At 37.5% G+C, this 18,388-nt stretch overlaps 1 protein-coding gene across 1 annotated transcript in view; it reads left to right on the top strand.

The window, feature by feature from the left end:
- Nucleotides 1-18,388, top strand: part of LOC120537180 (fibronectin type-III domain-containing protein 3a-like) — a 128,179-nt gene that overhangs the window by 27,544 nt on the left and 82,247 nt on the right. The window contains exon 2 of the mRNA XM_039765919.1: nucleotides 18,064-18,192. Within this exon, the coding sequence (XP_039621853.1) occupies nucleotides 18,082-18,192 (111 nt within the window). The 5' untranslated portion in view covers nucleotides 18,064-18,081. The remainder of the gene's footprint in view (nucleotides 1-18,063; nucleotides 18,193-18,388) is intronic.

The following is an 18,388-nucleotide window of genomic DNA, read 5'->3' as shown; positions in this document are numbered from 1 at the left end:
TCAATTAAAAATATTAAACCACCTCTAGAAAACAAAATATCAAGTGCTGAATTAATCACTAAATACAGTATTTCAAATAACATTAAGCCACTGCCTGAAGTTACCCTGGGTGAACCTTGAAAGTTTAATAGTGCCTTGTTGGCAATACTGTAATTCGGTTTAAAAATTATAAAATATTTTACATAGCCATTCCAGATCTGTCACAGTAGACTTGATTTATTCAGGGCAAGCTATTCAGACTTTAAAATCCCACATACTGGTAAATTTCTTCTGCCTTGCACAGAGCGAGAACCATTATTTCTTTATTATTAATATTTCAGAAAACAAGTAGAGTTTAATCTCAAATACCGAACTCCTATTTTACCTCTAAAATGTCTGAGAACTTTGTGCTCAGTATAAATGTGAGTTTTCCTTAATACAATTTTTAAAACAAAAATGAGGAAACAGTGTGTGTATTGACTTCTTTTAGAAGCTGTACACTCTGAAAATTCTATTCCTTTAAATGATAAAAGATGGTTATGCTGATGTTTTAGCTATACTTAAAAGCATAAAGGTGAATTTTAAACTTTTAAAATAAGTTATACCTATTAAAATTACACTACCATTTTTAAAAAGTAGTCATGTATAAGACTTGTTTTATTTTGTATGAGCATATTCAAATTCACTGTTACACACAACTAAATATTCCTATTTCTTGACACAGTAGTCATGATTAAATCCTATATTACAGGGACATACAATATGTAGTAGGTTAATTGGCAATTCTGAATTGTCTGGGTAAGTATAAGTATAGATGCCTGTATGGTTCCGGCTCAGAGTTAATATAGAAAATAACTTCACAGTTCAAATAATTCAGTAAAACCAATAAAAAGTCTCAGCTTGCTTTTATGTGGACAGATGTACTGTAATAGCTAAAAAATCAGTTACTGGGTATCAATACAAAACTTGGTCCATTATTTTCTAGACATACTGAAATGAAATTTTGTACTGCACACATTTACTTATTTTATCAAATGTTATGAAAGAAAAAGCTGCTTCAGGAGTTCTCAGCCAAGTAGTATAACTACTATCTAACCAAGAAGTTCATTTTTTGCAACATAACATTCAGAATAATGTTACTTAATAACAGCAATTAAATATTCAGTATTGTGCGGAAAATAATGATTAGAAATTAATTTGCTTGTCCCTGGATCCCTGTATTCAAAATCAAATTTGGTCGCTGTCTCTGAGGTGTTCCTGTGATGCATACAGGCATGCATATGGTAATTTTAGACTTGCCTTGTGACAACTAGAGCTTAATTTACAGATGATAGATGTGAGATATTAGGTTATTCTCACTAAACAAGGTACATATGTACCTGAATGTAAAAAGTAAAGAGTAAAAATAGTCAATATTTTTCTGCTAAATAAAGAAAAGCCGCCAAAAACAACTAAAAAAAAAAAAAACAAAACATTGTGGTCAAAGAGGCTGACACATGCAGGCGAACACAGGCAGATTCCTCTGTTTAAAATGCAATTAATGACTAAAGTGATTGACTTATAAGCAAAGGCTTATATGTAAAATGTTCTTTTACTTGGAACTGTGAAAGAAGTCACTGCAGATCTTCTACCAAAGGAAGCTTTGAGTCACCTTTTAAATTTTGAGAATGAAAATCACTAATATCACTATATTAAATATCATAAAACCCTAATGAAAAAGGCAAAAAAGGCAGAAATGTTTGCATAAGTGTTCACACCAGCAGCTTGCAATCTTGAGAAGCTTGTTGATTTTCTGATTCTGAAACTCCTCCGATTTTCTTTTTTGTAAAAATAATTCAAAAAAGTTGCATGGGTAGCTCAGCAACATCTATGAGCAATACTGTTAGTGTCAGCCTTATACGAGTACCATTTAAAGGCAAGAAGTATCATTAGATTTAATAAGATGCTACCTGTTAATGTTTTTTATTAGCATTTGAATGGCATAATGTTGTTACTTTTTGGAGTCACCAAACATTTAACATCCATCTTTCCACGGTTTAATGATTTAAATTGAGGCTAACTTAATGATAGCATAGGCTCTGCCTTGCAATCCAAACAATGTGTTACATTATTTGCATTAAGCTTCTGTGTAATATAAAATGATGCTCACTTTCTCTTCCATTGTCATGTCATGCAATTTTCCAACCCACTTAATCCAGACCAGGAACATGTGGATGCTGGAGCCTATCCCAGCTAGCACAGGGTGCAAGGCAGAAACAAATCTTGGACAGGGCGCCAGTCCATCATAAGGCAAACGCACAATACAGCCAATTTAGCATCGCCAATTTGCCTAGCATGTATGTTTCCCATTGTCTATTCTATTAACAAAGTTCTGTGATTCAATTATTAACATTGAAAATTGACACAAAATAAATATCTACAACACCTCTTTCTTCTCTTTATCATTGGTGTTTGGCTTCTCATATAGTTGATATGACAAGCAGATTACCAATTCGATTTCCCTAAAAAAAAGATTTCTAGCATTAGGTGTTTGATTTAAAATAAACTTTTATTGTATGTTGTTTTGATTTGTACATGGAAATACATGCTGCTTCTAGATATTTCATATGCTGTCATTTTGCTGTGTATTTGAATTTCAATGAGGCACTGAAAATGCATCTACTTTAAAGAGTAAAGATTTGCCACTTAAAATGTTTTATCTAATCAAATTAAACAATACGGTGGAGGATTTCTGGAAGGTTGTTATCTTTCACTTTGTACACATACATTACTGAGATATATTATCTACTTCTACCATAAATAGGAGCTTTCATAATAAAAAATGTAATTTTCTGCTTCACCTGAAAGGACATTTTATGAATGACTTCATTTAAATTATTAGAAATGATATTTAGAATATATATATAGATTTTTTTTAAATAAAAACACACTACATAGCACTATAAAGTGAGCAGAGTCCTAACTCTATTTTTTTTAATCTAATGGATGCATGCATGTCAAGCTGTTCATTCATCTTCTAGGACGTTTTTCCAGTTTGGGGTCATACGGTGTCATTTCCTATTCCATTTACACTGGGTATGAGGTGAGAACTAACTCTAGACAGGTAACCATAGCTTGCATGCCTATATAAAATGTGAGGGGTAAACTGGAATACTTTGTGGGGAAAACCTATACAACTATAGCAATTAAAGAAAATCAAGACAAGTTACAGACCACACAGTTATCTCCGTGCATGAGGCAAGTTTAAAATGAGGACTTCATGATCCACTCGGTATTTTCATTCAGATATTTGAAACTATTATATATGCTACAGAATCAGATGCGTTTAGTCTGAATAGATTTTATATGCTTCAGAATAAAATGTATTTAGTCAATGTTAAGAAACCTCCTTATTGGCCAGACATCTGTGTGAGTCAGTTAATAATAAAAGTTAAAGGTACTTCTTTGCAGCTACTTACATAGATGGCTCCTTACTTGCAGCTATTACTCATGCACAGCAAGCTACTTATTGTCCTAGCTTGAGAGAGCCAGTTTCTTTTACATGTTAGCAGGAAAATACAACATTTTAAAAAGTAAACAATTATTTGAGTCATTAAATGTAATCAATAATGTAAAAAACAAATATTATACATTTTTTGACTTTGTGTGGTTTCATTAAAAAGGTAATGTGGGTCTGGGGCCTATTCCAGCAGCAACTTGCACAAGGCAGCACACAGTCCTAGACAGAGTGCCAATACTGTACATCACAGGACACATTAACATACACAATTTGGGATTACTAATTAATTTGCATATGTTTGAGAATGTGGGAGGAAAATCCGTGCAGATGTAGGAAAAAACACGGAACAATGACCAAGCAAGAAGTGGAGTTCAGGATTCTGGATCTGTGAGAGCAGTACTAACCACTACACAAATATGCTGCCTCATCAATAGAGGAGATTAAAACTGTTTCTAACACTGTGGCATTAAAAAAACTCACAGGGATTGAAAATTAATTGGAATCATGGCAGATGTGCTAATGCAACTAGATGGCTTTGTTACATCAGAACCTATGAAGTTTTATCAGAAAAATATTTCTTTTAATTTTTTTTCTCTATAACCAATAAATACTTTTATTTTGACATTGTAACTCAACAAATCTGTTTGCAGAGAAGATTAAATTAAGATTATTGAAGAATATTTTTATTTTAATTGAACTTGGACACACCTCAATTTATTTATAAAACTACCAATGAAGCATACAGTTTGCATCTGATTAAAATACTACACTTTCTATGTGTTGCAGTCTCCATTTGGTATGTACAGCCTTGCTCCTCTCACAGATGCGAAAGAGAGTCTTACAGGAAACGATTGTTAAGGCAATTTAGAGATGGTGAGAAAATCCCTAATTTGGATGGCCAAATTAGGACACTGAAGCCTTTAGTGCAAAATCAAAATCAGACTGACTAGATTGTTTATCCACTTGTGATTTAATGTCAGTCCTTCCAAACCACCTCTGTAACAGTGTGTGGCCAAACACATAAGCAGTACCAATTTGATCACATAGCCTACATGTTGTTGTCATCTGGGACCCTTTGACCTGAAAAATGAAATCAGTGAGATTCAGGTCATCAATTTAAACTCGGAATATGCTTCTGGCATTCAGCAAACTCATTGGTTAATACTGATAAACCCCATAAATTTGGTCATTTGATACAAAAACGTATCTGCTTTGTTTATCAGGAATTTCAACATTGAAAATAAATTGACTAAACTTGCTGATGATAAAGTTGCTACATTAATATTGGCACTAGACCGTTGTTTTCAGAAATCAGATGTGCTGATAAGGCAATTCACATCTACACTCTAAAAAGTTATTCTTGGGGTATGCTGTTATTACAAATCTAATGTAAAGGGTAAGTCTAGTTTTTTATGTTTAAAATTATTTATTCACACTTGTGGTATATCATAAAGTTGTGTTCTAAAGTGAAGCATTTTGATACTGCTAAATTTATTCTTGCAACTTACAATGAGACTGAAGAGTAAATGGGCCCATACCTGATAGAAAAAGCCTTAAGACTTACCAAATACATTTACTTTAAAACAGCAAAGGTTTCAATTTACGAAAACATGCCTTCTCTATTTATGAAGCAACTATGTGATAAAAGGAAACTAGAAATAATTATTTTAATCACAGATTCTTAGTATTATTTTTCTTGAGGTAAGAATATATTTCCTGTCCGCTCATCTGCTCCTATCTGCCACCGTCGTGGGTGGAGTTTAACATACATAAGACAGCTGAGCAGCATGAAAACAAACGTGTCTCAAGTGGTTTAGAGCAATTTTACCTTCCAAGAAAATGGTCTGAAAATGGGCATATCCAGGTTATAAACATACAATTAGAAAATAACTTGTTTACTGTTTCCTTTCCTTATGGCAATCACAATACCTTAAAGGTATGGTTGTAGCACTTAGTTTGGATGTGAAGATTCAAATGAAAGACCTACTAAAAGAGGTCATGCGAGTCTGTAGTGCTCAATTCTCTATGGACGACTACTAACAGCTGAAGAGGAAAGGAAAATATTTGCCCATTATTGAGGCCAAATGCTGTTCTAAACATATTTCAGGTAAGTAATTTCGCTGCAACTGAAATGGACTTAAAAGTACAGTCGTAGAATAATAACAATGGCAATGTCTTTCACTAGAAAAATTAATACTGTATAGATGAGTAGCTCTTGTGTAGAGTGGCAAGGTAGAACAATCCCAAGTAGTGCTGCTTCACGGAGCTAGCATCATTGGTGTGCATCGTGTGCCTGGTCACTAACAATAATCTCCATACGGTCACTTTGACTACTTATGCATCAACAAGAAGCAAGAATTTAACACTGTGAAAAATAAGATCAATATGCAAACTTACTCTAATGAAAGCTACCCATTTAGTGGTTCAGATTATGAACATTTCTTCTGGTTTAATTTTGGAAAGTGGAAAAACGTCCCCAAAACTGTGTGACTTATAACAGGCGAACATCTGTCATCATCAGTGACACTTAGCACAGCCTTACATAAAACATCTGTTTTAAGCAGCACATCCCACTCCCTGCAACAGAGCCACTCTTTCCTTGTGGCCATTTCTTCATATTTTCCACAATTGCCACTTGTTCCTTACATCGCAGTACTCTCCAATTGCAAAATCTTGCTCTTTTTGTCTCTCCGGTTCTGCTCTCCTGTCTGTTCTTTCCTCTTCTGGCTCATACAAATACAATTTAAAAAGTATGCTTCTTGATAGTTTCTAGTTCTTGATAGTTAGACATATTGCCAATTAAAAATGATAGTTTGTCTAAATCCAGAAAGGAAACGTTCCAGCAAGGAGTCAATTCTCAAAATGAAAATGGCGTGTCCAACTTTCACAAAACGGCTAGGGCAGGGGTCTCCAACCTTTTTTCTTCTGAGAGCTTCTTTTACAAAATGAAAATTGCCAAGAGCTACTCATGTTTCTAACATTTATTCTCATAGCTTATTTCAACCCAAACAAACTGCATAAATGGCCTGTATTTGATATAGCGCCTACTAGAGTTCAAGAACCCCCCTAGGCGCTTTACAACACAACAGTCATTCACCCATTCACACACACATTCATACGCTGGTGATGATAAGCTACTTTGTAGCCACAGCTGCCCTGGGGCACACTGACAGAGGGGAGGCTGCCGAACAGTGGCACCACCAGCAGGCAAGGTAGGTTAAGTGTCTTGCCCAAGGACACAACAGCTGCATTCTTATGCCGGGAGCCAGGATCGAACCTGCGACCCTCCGATTGCTGGACAACCCGCTCTACCGACTGATCTACTGCTGCCCTAGCTTGCATAAGCTTGTTTTGCCTGAACATTTACAAAATGTTGGTGTCCACAACTTACATTTTGCATTAAAATATAAAAAATATTTAGTTCATCAGCAAGTGCATTTTGCATGTCTTTATGCATTTTCTAGTGTATCTCACACTATTGAATTAAAACATGAATGCTGTCAAAACAAAACAATGCAATTACAAATACACAGATATTCCTTATTCATTTGTCATTTTGTTACATGTCACTGTTTCACTTCACAAGAGTATTCACATGTCCAGTTGCATGTGTGATGTGTTTTTTAGTCAGATAACTGGCACTGCATGGAGTCAACAAGAGAGGTGTATGGTGGAGTGTAGCCACTTAGGGTCACTCTTATGGAGTCATTTAAATGTTCATTTGTCAGTCTTGTTCTGAACTTAGATTTCATGACATTCATGTCAGAAAAGGTAGTCTCGCAGAGATATGTAGACCCAAACAAAGCAGACATTTTCAGTGCTGCTTGGTGAAGATTCTTACAGTTATCTGGCTGTGCTATGCTCCAGAAATTCTAAGAATGCTGTTGAGACGTTAACTGCACATTATTTTGAAGGTTTACTAATCTATACTAATAAAAGGCAAAGCCCTCACTGACTCACTCATCACTAATTCTCCTACTTCCCATGTAGGTAGAAGGCTGAAATTTGGCAGGCTCATTCCTTACAGGTTACTTACAAAAGTTAAGCAGGTTTCATTTCGAAATTTTACGCGTAACAGTCATAACTGAATCCTACTTACGTACATATATATGTCCATAGCCAGCAGCTCGGTCGCCGTGTGAGGCGGAGTTGCGCCCCCCATCCCCACGCCTCCCACGTAGTTGGCTGCCTGCCTATATTGCATCCCCCAACCCCACGACTCCCATGTAATTGGCTGCCTGCCCATATAAGGCCATCCATCGCCCTGTCTCTTCATTCCTTTCCTAGCTTCGCCACGGTATTCATGTCTCCTTGCTGATAACTGCAGCCTTCTTATTTAATCCACAGCTTCTCCGCTGTTTTATTGTTCGTTTATTATGCTTATAGTCATTGTGTAGGTATTTTAGACTTAGTTTACATTGTTCAGGTACCTATTTCTTTTACCGTTCCAACCGTACCCCCATTAACATGTCTTTGATCAATGTTGATCACCTCGATAGAACTGTCACTTACTTAGTGGTTTCCATGCCCGGAGATGCTGCCTGCCTTTTACATTCTCTGTGTTACATATTGCATGGCCATATCAGGCTCAATCTTGATATCCGGAGGAACATTGTGTCTTATGTATTGAATGACTGGGACAGGTTCAAGGTGTGGACTGATGACGGTACAGGATATAATTATACTACACAGGAGCACTATAAGAATGAAATGCTTAAGCCCTTCACCTATGCTTCTGCATGTGAGTTGATGGCTGCAGTTGAATTGTTTGGTTGTCGCTTTCAAGTGTACCGAAATGGCCAAATATTTTACACCTTTGGAGACCCCCAATGCCTCATAAACATCTTAGATTCACAAGTGATGATTTGAGTAGTGGACACTTTGATGTTTATGAATGTTTAAACTCTCAAAAGCTGGATGTGAAGTTATCAATGAAGCCGGTTGTATGCTTACAACGCTTGACAGATGCCAAATGTCACTTCAACACAAGTCCTGCAAATACTAACTTAATTGAAACAAACCATGAAACTCAAACTGATTATGACAGCAGCAATCCAAGCTGTGAGAAAACAGTAAAAAGGAGGCATGTCAGACGTCATGTTACATTTTCAAATGCAGCTCGCTGCCGCCAAATACTTGCAGAAAAATCCACAAGTTAATAGACACGCTGTCGCTAAATACTCGCAGGCAAATCCACAAGTTAATAGAGACGCTGCCGCCAAATACTTGCAGTTAATTCCACAAGTTCATAGACGCGCTGCCACTAAATATTCGCAAACAAATCCTTAGATTCACAAGTAGCGATTTGGGTAGTGAACACTTCGATGAATGAAACCTGTTGACAAACACAGAATGTAACTTGAACACAACACATCCTCCAAATACGAACCTGGTTGAAAGAAATAATGATAATCAAATCCTTGATGACAGCAACACTCATAACAGTGACAACACAATTACATTGACAATCATGTTACATTATTTTTAAAATGTTTCTTTTTCTTTTTCATAACTTCTTTAACACACTACTTCTCCGCTGCGAAGCGCGGGTATTTTGCTAGTATATTATATATAAAGTCCAATGTCTGTCTGCCTGTATGTCTGTCAGCTTTTTACGAGCGAACTACTTAATGGATTTAGATCGGGTTTCTTTCTATAATTTGCTTGAAAATTCCGGTTGATTTTGCGACTTCTCATTTCACTGTGTATCATAGTTCACTTGCAGTACCGATTTATATGCGCAAATCCGAAATCCATGCAACGAGCCAGGGGAAGGGGCCTTCCTCACTCACTCGCCAGCTTCGGGGCATGTTTCTTAACTCCGCTTAACTAGCGAACGAGAAAACAATTGAATTCAAATTTGTTTGATATTTAAAATAGTGTTACTTGGCTCTTGATGAGTTTGAGTCCAGATATTCTCTTAAGTGTATGCCACATTGAAAAGGTAGATTGCAATTCAGATTATGGATAGTGATTTTGAGTTAAGAGGATCGTGATATGATTTTTTGGAAAGATCGCCCAACCCTAATTTGACTAATCAAGTTTTCAAATTTATGTAGAATTCATTAACCTTTTGGTGAACTATTTAGAAAGGGGTTCCGAGCTACCGGTAGCTCGCGCGTGACGTGTTGGAGACCCCTGGGCTAGAGGAAGCCATTCTCCTAGTTAGTGAAAGATTGTCACAGAAGGCGAGACAAGATGAGGTGCAAAACCTATTTTCTTTTAAAATGGCCAAATCTCATAAATTATTTACTTATTAAAGCAACATGGATACAGTGGTCTACAATATTTGTGCAATCACTATGGAAAACCATTTGTGCTGAAGTGAAATAAAAGACGGCAATTATGAAATAAATGATCACATACAAAAGTACAGATTTTATATGTATAAAATATATATTATATATAAAAATGCCTAATTTGCATAAATGTAGTTAATTTGCACTTCTCAAACACATTTGAACATAACCTGTTTTATATGCCATTGTACAAAATATGAACAATATGAATTAAACAAAGCAAAGTGATCTTTCCCATAAATGTATAATACCCTGTACTCCTTACAAGCTACAGATATTTAATGTCTTCATCATATATGTTTTTGTTCTCTAATGCATTTCTTCTTAATCTTCTGAAATATTTAAAAGCTAATAATCACTATGAATTGATATTAATCCCCCTTCATTACTCTATCCACCTATACATTTTTTGAATCTGCATGCTTTATCAAGTTTAGGGATTAGAGGAGAAGGAGGTGTGTAGCTCATGAAAAGTGTTATTAATGGATGCAAAACATGCAGCATGCAAAAATATTAAACAATTACAGATGGACATGGTGTTGCCCACCCAAGTTATTCCACATCATTTATAAGCCTGGCTTTAGCCAAATCAACTTAAAACAAGCACTATACAAATTTGACTTTACAGATAAAATATATATAAGATATAATACAGCTTTGAGTGCTGTTATAGAAGAGGGGCTATTAGCACAATTTGTACAATTTTTTATCATATATTTATAAGAAATAATATAGTTTTCAAACCAAAAAAAGCAACTGAATTTGCACAAATATATTTATGTGCACATACGCACCTACACCATAGTATATAAAGCAATTCCATACATTCCACCCATATAATTTTTTTATCTTGTATAAGCTTTATAATTTTTTTCTCAGTCTTCACTTGGATAGAAACTGAAAAGTTGTAAATCTCCCTTATTCATTTGTCTAAAATCCGGTATTCAATTCAAATACACAGTTTTCTTTGAATTGCGTCGCTCCTCCTGATATTCAACACAGAGTTTTGAGGAAGTAATTGTTAAAATTAGCAGAAAATGCACACTTGTTGCAATTTAGGATCACCAATGCACCTAACCTGCATGTCTTTGGACTGTGGGAGGAAACCAGAGTTCGGGGAGGAAACCCTCGCAGACACGGGGAGAACATGCAAACTCCACGCCGGGTGGACCCGGGAAGTGAACCCGGGTCTCCTAACTGTGAGGCAGCAGTGCTACCCACTGTGCTGTCGTTCCGCCATGCTTAAACATACCTTAGCCAAAAATTCAAATTACATTCTGTCAATTTCAAGGGGCTGCTTTGACCATGCAGGGCAATCTGGACCAAATGTTTCAATTTCATCACCTACTATACTAACTTATGTACCAGCGTGCAAAGTCTGAGTCTGTTCGGTGTTTTAGTCCTTGTGTTATAGACTTGTGAAATTTTATGAAAAATGAGGCTGAATAAAATCAACACCCACCCCACCCCACCTCGGTAAACCGGCTGTATCTTGGAAACTACACCTGGTAATTTTTTTGAGATTTTTTTGAGTCCAAACTGCATGGGCCATTGATTGATTTTACATTGATTGGCCCTAAACTAAATGTATAAAAAGAAGAGCGTTTATTCTCCCTTTCTTATTATCACAGTAGCAGACCTTGTGCGCTTCGCTGCAGTTGCTGTAGTTGGAATAATTATGTATCTACATGCGACTTATAGAGATTCTTTGTATACAAAATATATAAATTTTCTCTGTGACTAATTCGTGAACATGCTACATATAAAATAGAAACGGGAAAAATGGCAACACCTCCGGGAACAACAGTGAAAAACAACAGTAAATGAGATAAAGTAAAAGTCTACTAAACACTAAAGTACAAAAACGAAGTAGAAAGTAACAGTAAACTGGAACACCGGCACACCGCGTCTACTAAACACTAAGAAACACTAAGTAGAAACACTAAAGGAAAAAATACTATTCAGTAAGTACTGCGTCTAGTAAACAGTAAATCGGTAAAGGAGAGAGGACTAAACACCAAGGAAAAAGAACGGCAAGACTGCGTCAGCTGCGGAGCTCAGCTCGGAGCGAAATGAGGTGAATAAAATGACGTGAATGGGAGGGGAGATGATCACGTGACTTCCCCACCCACCTTAACTCTCCATCCCTCCACAAACACAGTCTCTCGGATCCCAACTCTCCTTTATATATCTGCCTGTATATCCATCCATTTGTTTTTAAGCAACTTATCTAATTCAGTGTGGTGGGGAGCTTGTGCCCATTCCAAAGAATTGGGTGCAAGGCAGGAACCAATGCTGGAAAAGTCAATTACAGGATAAATGAACACCTTTAAAAACCCTCACTTGAACTAGAGTTTAGATTCACCAGTTAGCCTTATACACATGTCTTTGGACGCTCTTAAGAAAAACAGGGGTACCCAGAAGAACAAAGCAACCCTTCACAGACATAAGGGGGAACAAATAAACTCGCCAGAAGGAGAAGTGCTCAGTTCCACCATTTGAAACCAAGACTTTGGATTATTATTTCAGACGTGAGTGCACTACTGAGGGACTGGGACTTCGCTTTTCAAGCAGGTGATAAGGCAACCCTGAGAACAGGGAGGGCCAAACTATCCCGGGCTATCACAGTAGCAAAGTGCACCAATGCCCAGAGAATTCCCAAAGCCACTTCCAAGACACTGGTGATGCATGGCGCATGTGGCAGGGCATCCAGGTTATCACTAACTACAGTATAATACCACTGCCCTATGATGGTGCTGCCTCCCTTCCAGATGTGCTGAACAACTTCTATGCACAGTTTGAGGCACAGAAAATTCTGGTGGCGAGGAAAATCACCTGTTCTCCCAAAGATCAAGTACTTCACTTGACCATGGCTGACATGAGGAAAACTTTATGCAGAATCAGTTCAGCATTCAATACATTTATTCCTCAGCACCTGATTGGAAACCTAAGCATGCTGGGTCTGAACACATTCCTCTGTAATTGGATCCTAGACTTCCTGATTTAGAGACCTCAGTCAGTCAGGACTGGAAACAGCACCTCCAGCACCACCACACTGGGTATTGGTGTTCCACAGGGCTGTGTGCTTAGTCCATTGCTATTCACTTTACTGACTCACAACTGTGCAGCTATGCACTACAGCTGCAGCTACTGCATCATCAAGTTCACTGAAGACATAACTGTGGTGGGCATCATCAGCAAGAACAACGAGTCAGCATATGGAGAGGAGGTGCTGTGGTTAAGAGACTGGTGCAAAGCCAACAACCTGTCTCTGAACATAGACTAAACAAAGGAGATGGTTTTTGACTTCAGAAATTCTAGAAGCAACCACTCTCCGCTATTCGTCAAAAGCTCATGCTTGGAGATCGTCAACAGCATCAAATTTCTTGGTGCTCACCTTGTCCCTCAAAACCAGCTCCATAGCCGAGAAAGCCCAGCAGCGTCTTTACTTCCTGCGAAGGCCCAGGAAAGCCCATCTCCCATCACCCATGCTCACAACCTTCTACAGATGGACTATTGAGAACCTATAAATATCATAAATGTGTACTGGTCGGCACTGCGCTTTCTTCATTTGTACCACTGTATCTGCACTGTCCTGCAATGTTTGCACATGCTTGCACACATGCACTTTATGTTAAAATATGTAGTTTTTCTACAGTCCTATGTTCTATGTATCACCGTGGTCCTGAATAAATATTGTTTTGTTTCACTGTGTAGTGCACTAACTATATATGGTTGAAATGACAATAAAAGCTACTACTTCTATTACTATCTGTGAAGAAGCAGCACTAACCACTGTATCAGCCTGCAGCCATTATCCCATATACTAGATGTCACATCTCTTTAAAATTGCATTATTTTAGGTTGCATTTAAAATAAATAAATGGAGTTACAAAAGAATACCACCTTTCTATAACTAAACAGTATGCTAGTATGTGTAAGGTCATGTAGTTCATTAAATGATATTCCAGATATTCTTTTCATTACTGGCAATTGGTTTTAAGTACAAAAGATACGAATATTCTCTGAAAGCAGTAAATGTTTCAAATTTATTTCAGTTTGCTGAAATTACTTGTACCATTTTTGACATGGTTGTTATTACTAGTAGGATTTAAAATATTTAACCCAGAATAATAATGGTACACTGTGTTGTTTTTGAAGCTTCTTCTGTAAATATCTCTCAACATCTTGAACAAACAAAGCATATGTGCAAGGCTTCTATTTAAATCCGATGTTGTTTTAACACCACTTTAGTCTTGTTAACATAATTCTATGGAATGAAAGAGAATAAGCTAGCTGGAATCCCTCCAAACAAATACTGCTAATTTCTTAATGTAGACCTTTACTGACAGTCCATTCAAGTATGTACTTGTTTACAGACTTGATCAACTTGTGCACCCCTGAAATACAGTACAAATCTAGACACAACTGTCTGAATTGTGCCCTGCTAACAAAATCCAACGACTGAACAAAAGGCACCAGAAATGAAGCCTGCGGGTCTAAACATTAAAAATGATTTCAGCAGTGGCTAAGTCATTCATGACCCCCTATCAAGACTGTTGTGTCTGGTGATATGCAAAAAGAGAGGCTCATTAACATTAGAATTACCCGAGCCTACGAAAAAACTTGTAGATTCATCCCACCTTAAAACGCTTCACACCTCTCCGTCATGTCTTTTGTCTTCTAAATTTTTGGATAAGCAGCAAACAGCAAGCAGCCTATTATCACATCCCCCACCGGCGCACTGTTTTCTCAGCTCAAGTCTGTTTACCTGTGTGTCAGTTGCTTGGAGTGAGAAGTCAAGCAAAATGACACCTTTTATAAATACTATAACGTTATTTGGAACACTTGCATTTCATGTGTGTTCTGTGTCTACATAGATCTATGTACACACATCGTTAAAAAAGAAACGTTTTTCATGTTTTGGTCATAATTGACACAATGTAGACATGAAGTTTATAATGTGTGAAGCCTGGAGTCCAAATATCAAAGAAACAGTTTCACAAAAAGTACAAATATAATAGAACAAGTGTGCTTTTATTCAAAAATATAACTACAGAAAAACAACCTGCGTTAGAGTGCGATATTGACACACATTTGCAAAGAGCACTGTGGTGGCGCAATGGTATCAGCTCTTGACTGATAGTCTGAACTTCACAGGTTCGATTCCAGATGAGTCCACTTTGAAAAGTGAGCTGCACGTATTCTTACTATTTTAAAATAAAAACATACATTTGATTCCAGCCTGTAACACCCGGTGTAATTTATGATACCTGTAAAGGTTAGCATTTTTTTTTTTTTATTCTGTTATTCTCTCAGCCGCGTTCATGATCCAAACTCAAACACCCCCCACCCAGCATTTGACACTGCTGTTTTCTCAAACGTGCTATAACAGAGGCAGACTCAAATCATGATGACTGTTCTACATCGGATCAAGAATGCACTTTTGCCATTGCTGTACTTTGTATATGTACATGGGAAGCTCTGCACTCGTGACTTTACGCTTTACTTTAGGAAGTAAGTAAATAAATAATATCTATATAGTAATAACAGTAATTTCATTATTATATAGCAGCTTCCCTGTCTGCCTATCATATGGTGCCTTTTCTTCCTTCCTATCTATCTATCTATCTATATATATATATATATATATATATATATATATATATATATATATATATATATATATATATATATATATATATATATATATATATATATATATATATATATATATATATATATATCCCCTTAGCTGTTTTTATATATCTATTATACAGTGCCCTATGGGGTGCCAAACAGGCAATTACAATGATTTTCGGAATATATAAAGTCATTCCTGAATATATAAAGTCATCATCAGAATATATAAAGTCATTTCTGAATTTATAAAGTCAGAGTTAGAATATATAAAGTCACTCCCGAATATGTAAAGTTAAAGCCTGATTATATAAAGTCAGCGTCAGAATATATAAAATCATTACCAAATACATAAAGTCAGAGTCGGAATATATAACCTCATTCCTGAATATATAAATTTAAAGTCAGATTATATTGATATCGATTGAAACGACTCTGGCATATTTTAATAAACTCAATGAGTTCCTACTACAACGTAATGAACTAAGTTAACAAAAACATCTTCAGAAAAATATTAAAAAAAAAACACTGTTCAGTTAATTCATTCAAAATTATGTATGTGCCCAGCATTTAGATTCAGGAATGACTTTATATATTCCGAAAATCATTGTAATTGCTGGTTTGGCACCCCATAGGGCACTGTATAATAGATATATACAAAACAGCTAAGGGGGTAGATAGGAAGGAAAGGCACTATATCAGGGGTACCCGCACTTTTTTGGCTTGTGAGCTACTTTTAAAATGACCAGGTCATTTCGCGCTATTTTGTGCTCATCAGGTGTACACACTCACTGAACCCCTCATCGGGGATTGAATGTTGGACGTCAGACAAACGCACTTCGATTGTGACACTGTGAGAAAAAAAATCCTCTTCCAATTCCACATTCAGCCCATACCCTCCCCAGAATTTTTTTTTTAATCCCTTCTTTAGTCGATATAAATTGGATGGCTAACTAGATTACAGCCAGAGTTTTGCAGTAGCTCGCGCGTTTGATCATGCGTGCGGGATGACCAGTGTGTTTGAAGAAAGGAGAGCTCAGACTGGCCGCCCTGTATGTCAATCAAGTGGCAGATGCCATAGGGAGATTATATGATAGACTAACGTTTTAAAACAAAAAAAAATTTTTAATGCAATGCGATCTACCTGCACTACCTTTGCGATCTACCGGTCGATCGCGATCGACTCATTGATCACTCCTGCACTATATGATAGACAGACAGGGAAGCTGCTATATAATAATAAAATTACTGTTATTACTATATAGATAGACAGGGAGTTCAGGCAGGCAGAACGGCGAAAAAAATATATATAATATATACACACACACTCACACAGGCAGTCCCCGGGTTATGTACAAGATAGGGGCTGTAGGTTTGTACTTAATTAATAAATGCTATTGTTGACCGACTGTAACCAAATGCTCTGCCAATGAATGATGGAGTGTCACCTCTCTCTCACCTTTTTATTATTTCTACTTTATTTTCAATGGTGATGGTTTTTCTCTTCTTTACCGTATCACCAGCACTTGCATTAGATTAGTGTTTCAGAGACATTGTTGAAGGGTGAAGACAAAAGATTAAGATGAACTCTTCTGCACAGCACTGTACACGCTATCACAGCAGGAAGGCACCAGTCGTCAACACATCTGATGTACTGACAAGAGACAACTTCCTGCTATGTGCGTAACATTTCAAGCAAGCTTGATATTGAGAATGAATGGGAGCATCGACGGGCGGTTCATTACCAGCCCACCTCACAGTCATCTCCACTACAGTATGCTGCCTGCAGCGTCCGCCCACCGAGAACGAACACGGTGCAGCCAAAGGCGGGTAGTGAATCATTCAATAGGCAGCCATCTGATGCACACTACAATGCTACCCCCTGCCGCCCCGTTCACCCTCAATGGCCTCCGTTCAGCCACAACCGGGTCGCCGCTTGCAGCATTACCAGCTGCCCACCGAGAACGAACGGGGCAGCCGTTTGTGGTGGGCGGGCAGTGAAACCGCTTGCCTCCCGGAGCCTCCCCAGGGCACAACACTGCGTGAGCAGCGAAATCGGCCCCCTCCAGCCTCTGTCCCACCGCCGCTTGCAGAATTACCAGCCACCCACCGACAACGAACGGGACAGCCATGTGTGGTGGGCGGGCAGTGAAACCGCTTGCCGCCGGGAGTTGCCTAAAGGGACACTACACTGCGCGAGGAGCGAAATCACTTCCATCCAGCCACCACTTGCAGCGTCCCCAGGCCAAAGATGACGGAGCGGCAGTTACTGAGGCTCATTTGTGGCAGCTGTGGCCCTGTTCGTATGTCTTAGGTCGGATGTCCGTAACCTGGGGACTACCTGTACTTCAAAAAGAAGCACCTATTTATGCATGTTCTAGCTTTGCAGTTTAAATAATAAACGTTCAGTCACTCCCATCCATAATAAATCTCTCTTGTGCAGTGCTAGAGCAGATTGATCACTCCTGATTTTTCACCGCCCCTGTTGAAATGCACTCAGTCTCTTTGTTATGTTGCAATTTGCTGATTCTTGCTATGCATTTGTAGTTTATGAAACCGAGGGCAAAAGGGAAAAAATAACAGATTCTTTAAAAAAAAATGGTGATGCATTTTAACCTATTTTTTATTTATTATTTCTGTTTCTAGGTGTGGTGCTCTCAATGAATGAACATTCCAAACATGATGGCTGACCAGCTTCCTTCACTGGAAGCTACAACTTTGCTCAGTGAAGTACCAATTCTACCTCACATGCTTAATCCGGACAGCGCACAACAGGTATATCTCTTTTTTTTTTTTTTTTTTGTAATTTAATAATCTTAATATTATATCAACATATGCTTACATCCTTTTCATTCACTTTTCAGGAACATGGCATCTTTTTTTTTTCTTTTGGTTTACTATGTTAGCTTTTTGAAATCCTAGGCATTTATACATAAAGTGTCTCAGGATATATTTGTTTTCCAAATGTGAC

Source organism: Polypterus senegalus, chromosome 10 (genome assembly GCF_016835505.1).
Source record: "Polypterus senegalus isolate Bchr_013 chromosome 10, ASM1683550v1, whole genome shotgun sequence".
Classification (NCBI taxonomy): Eukaryota; Metazoa; Chordata; class Cladistia; order Polypteriformes; family Polypteridae; genus Polypterus; species Polypterus senegalus.
This window is presented reverse-complemented; position numbering and strand designations above follow the sequence as displayed.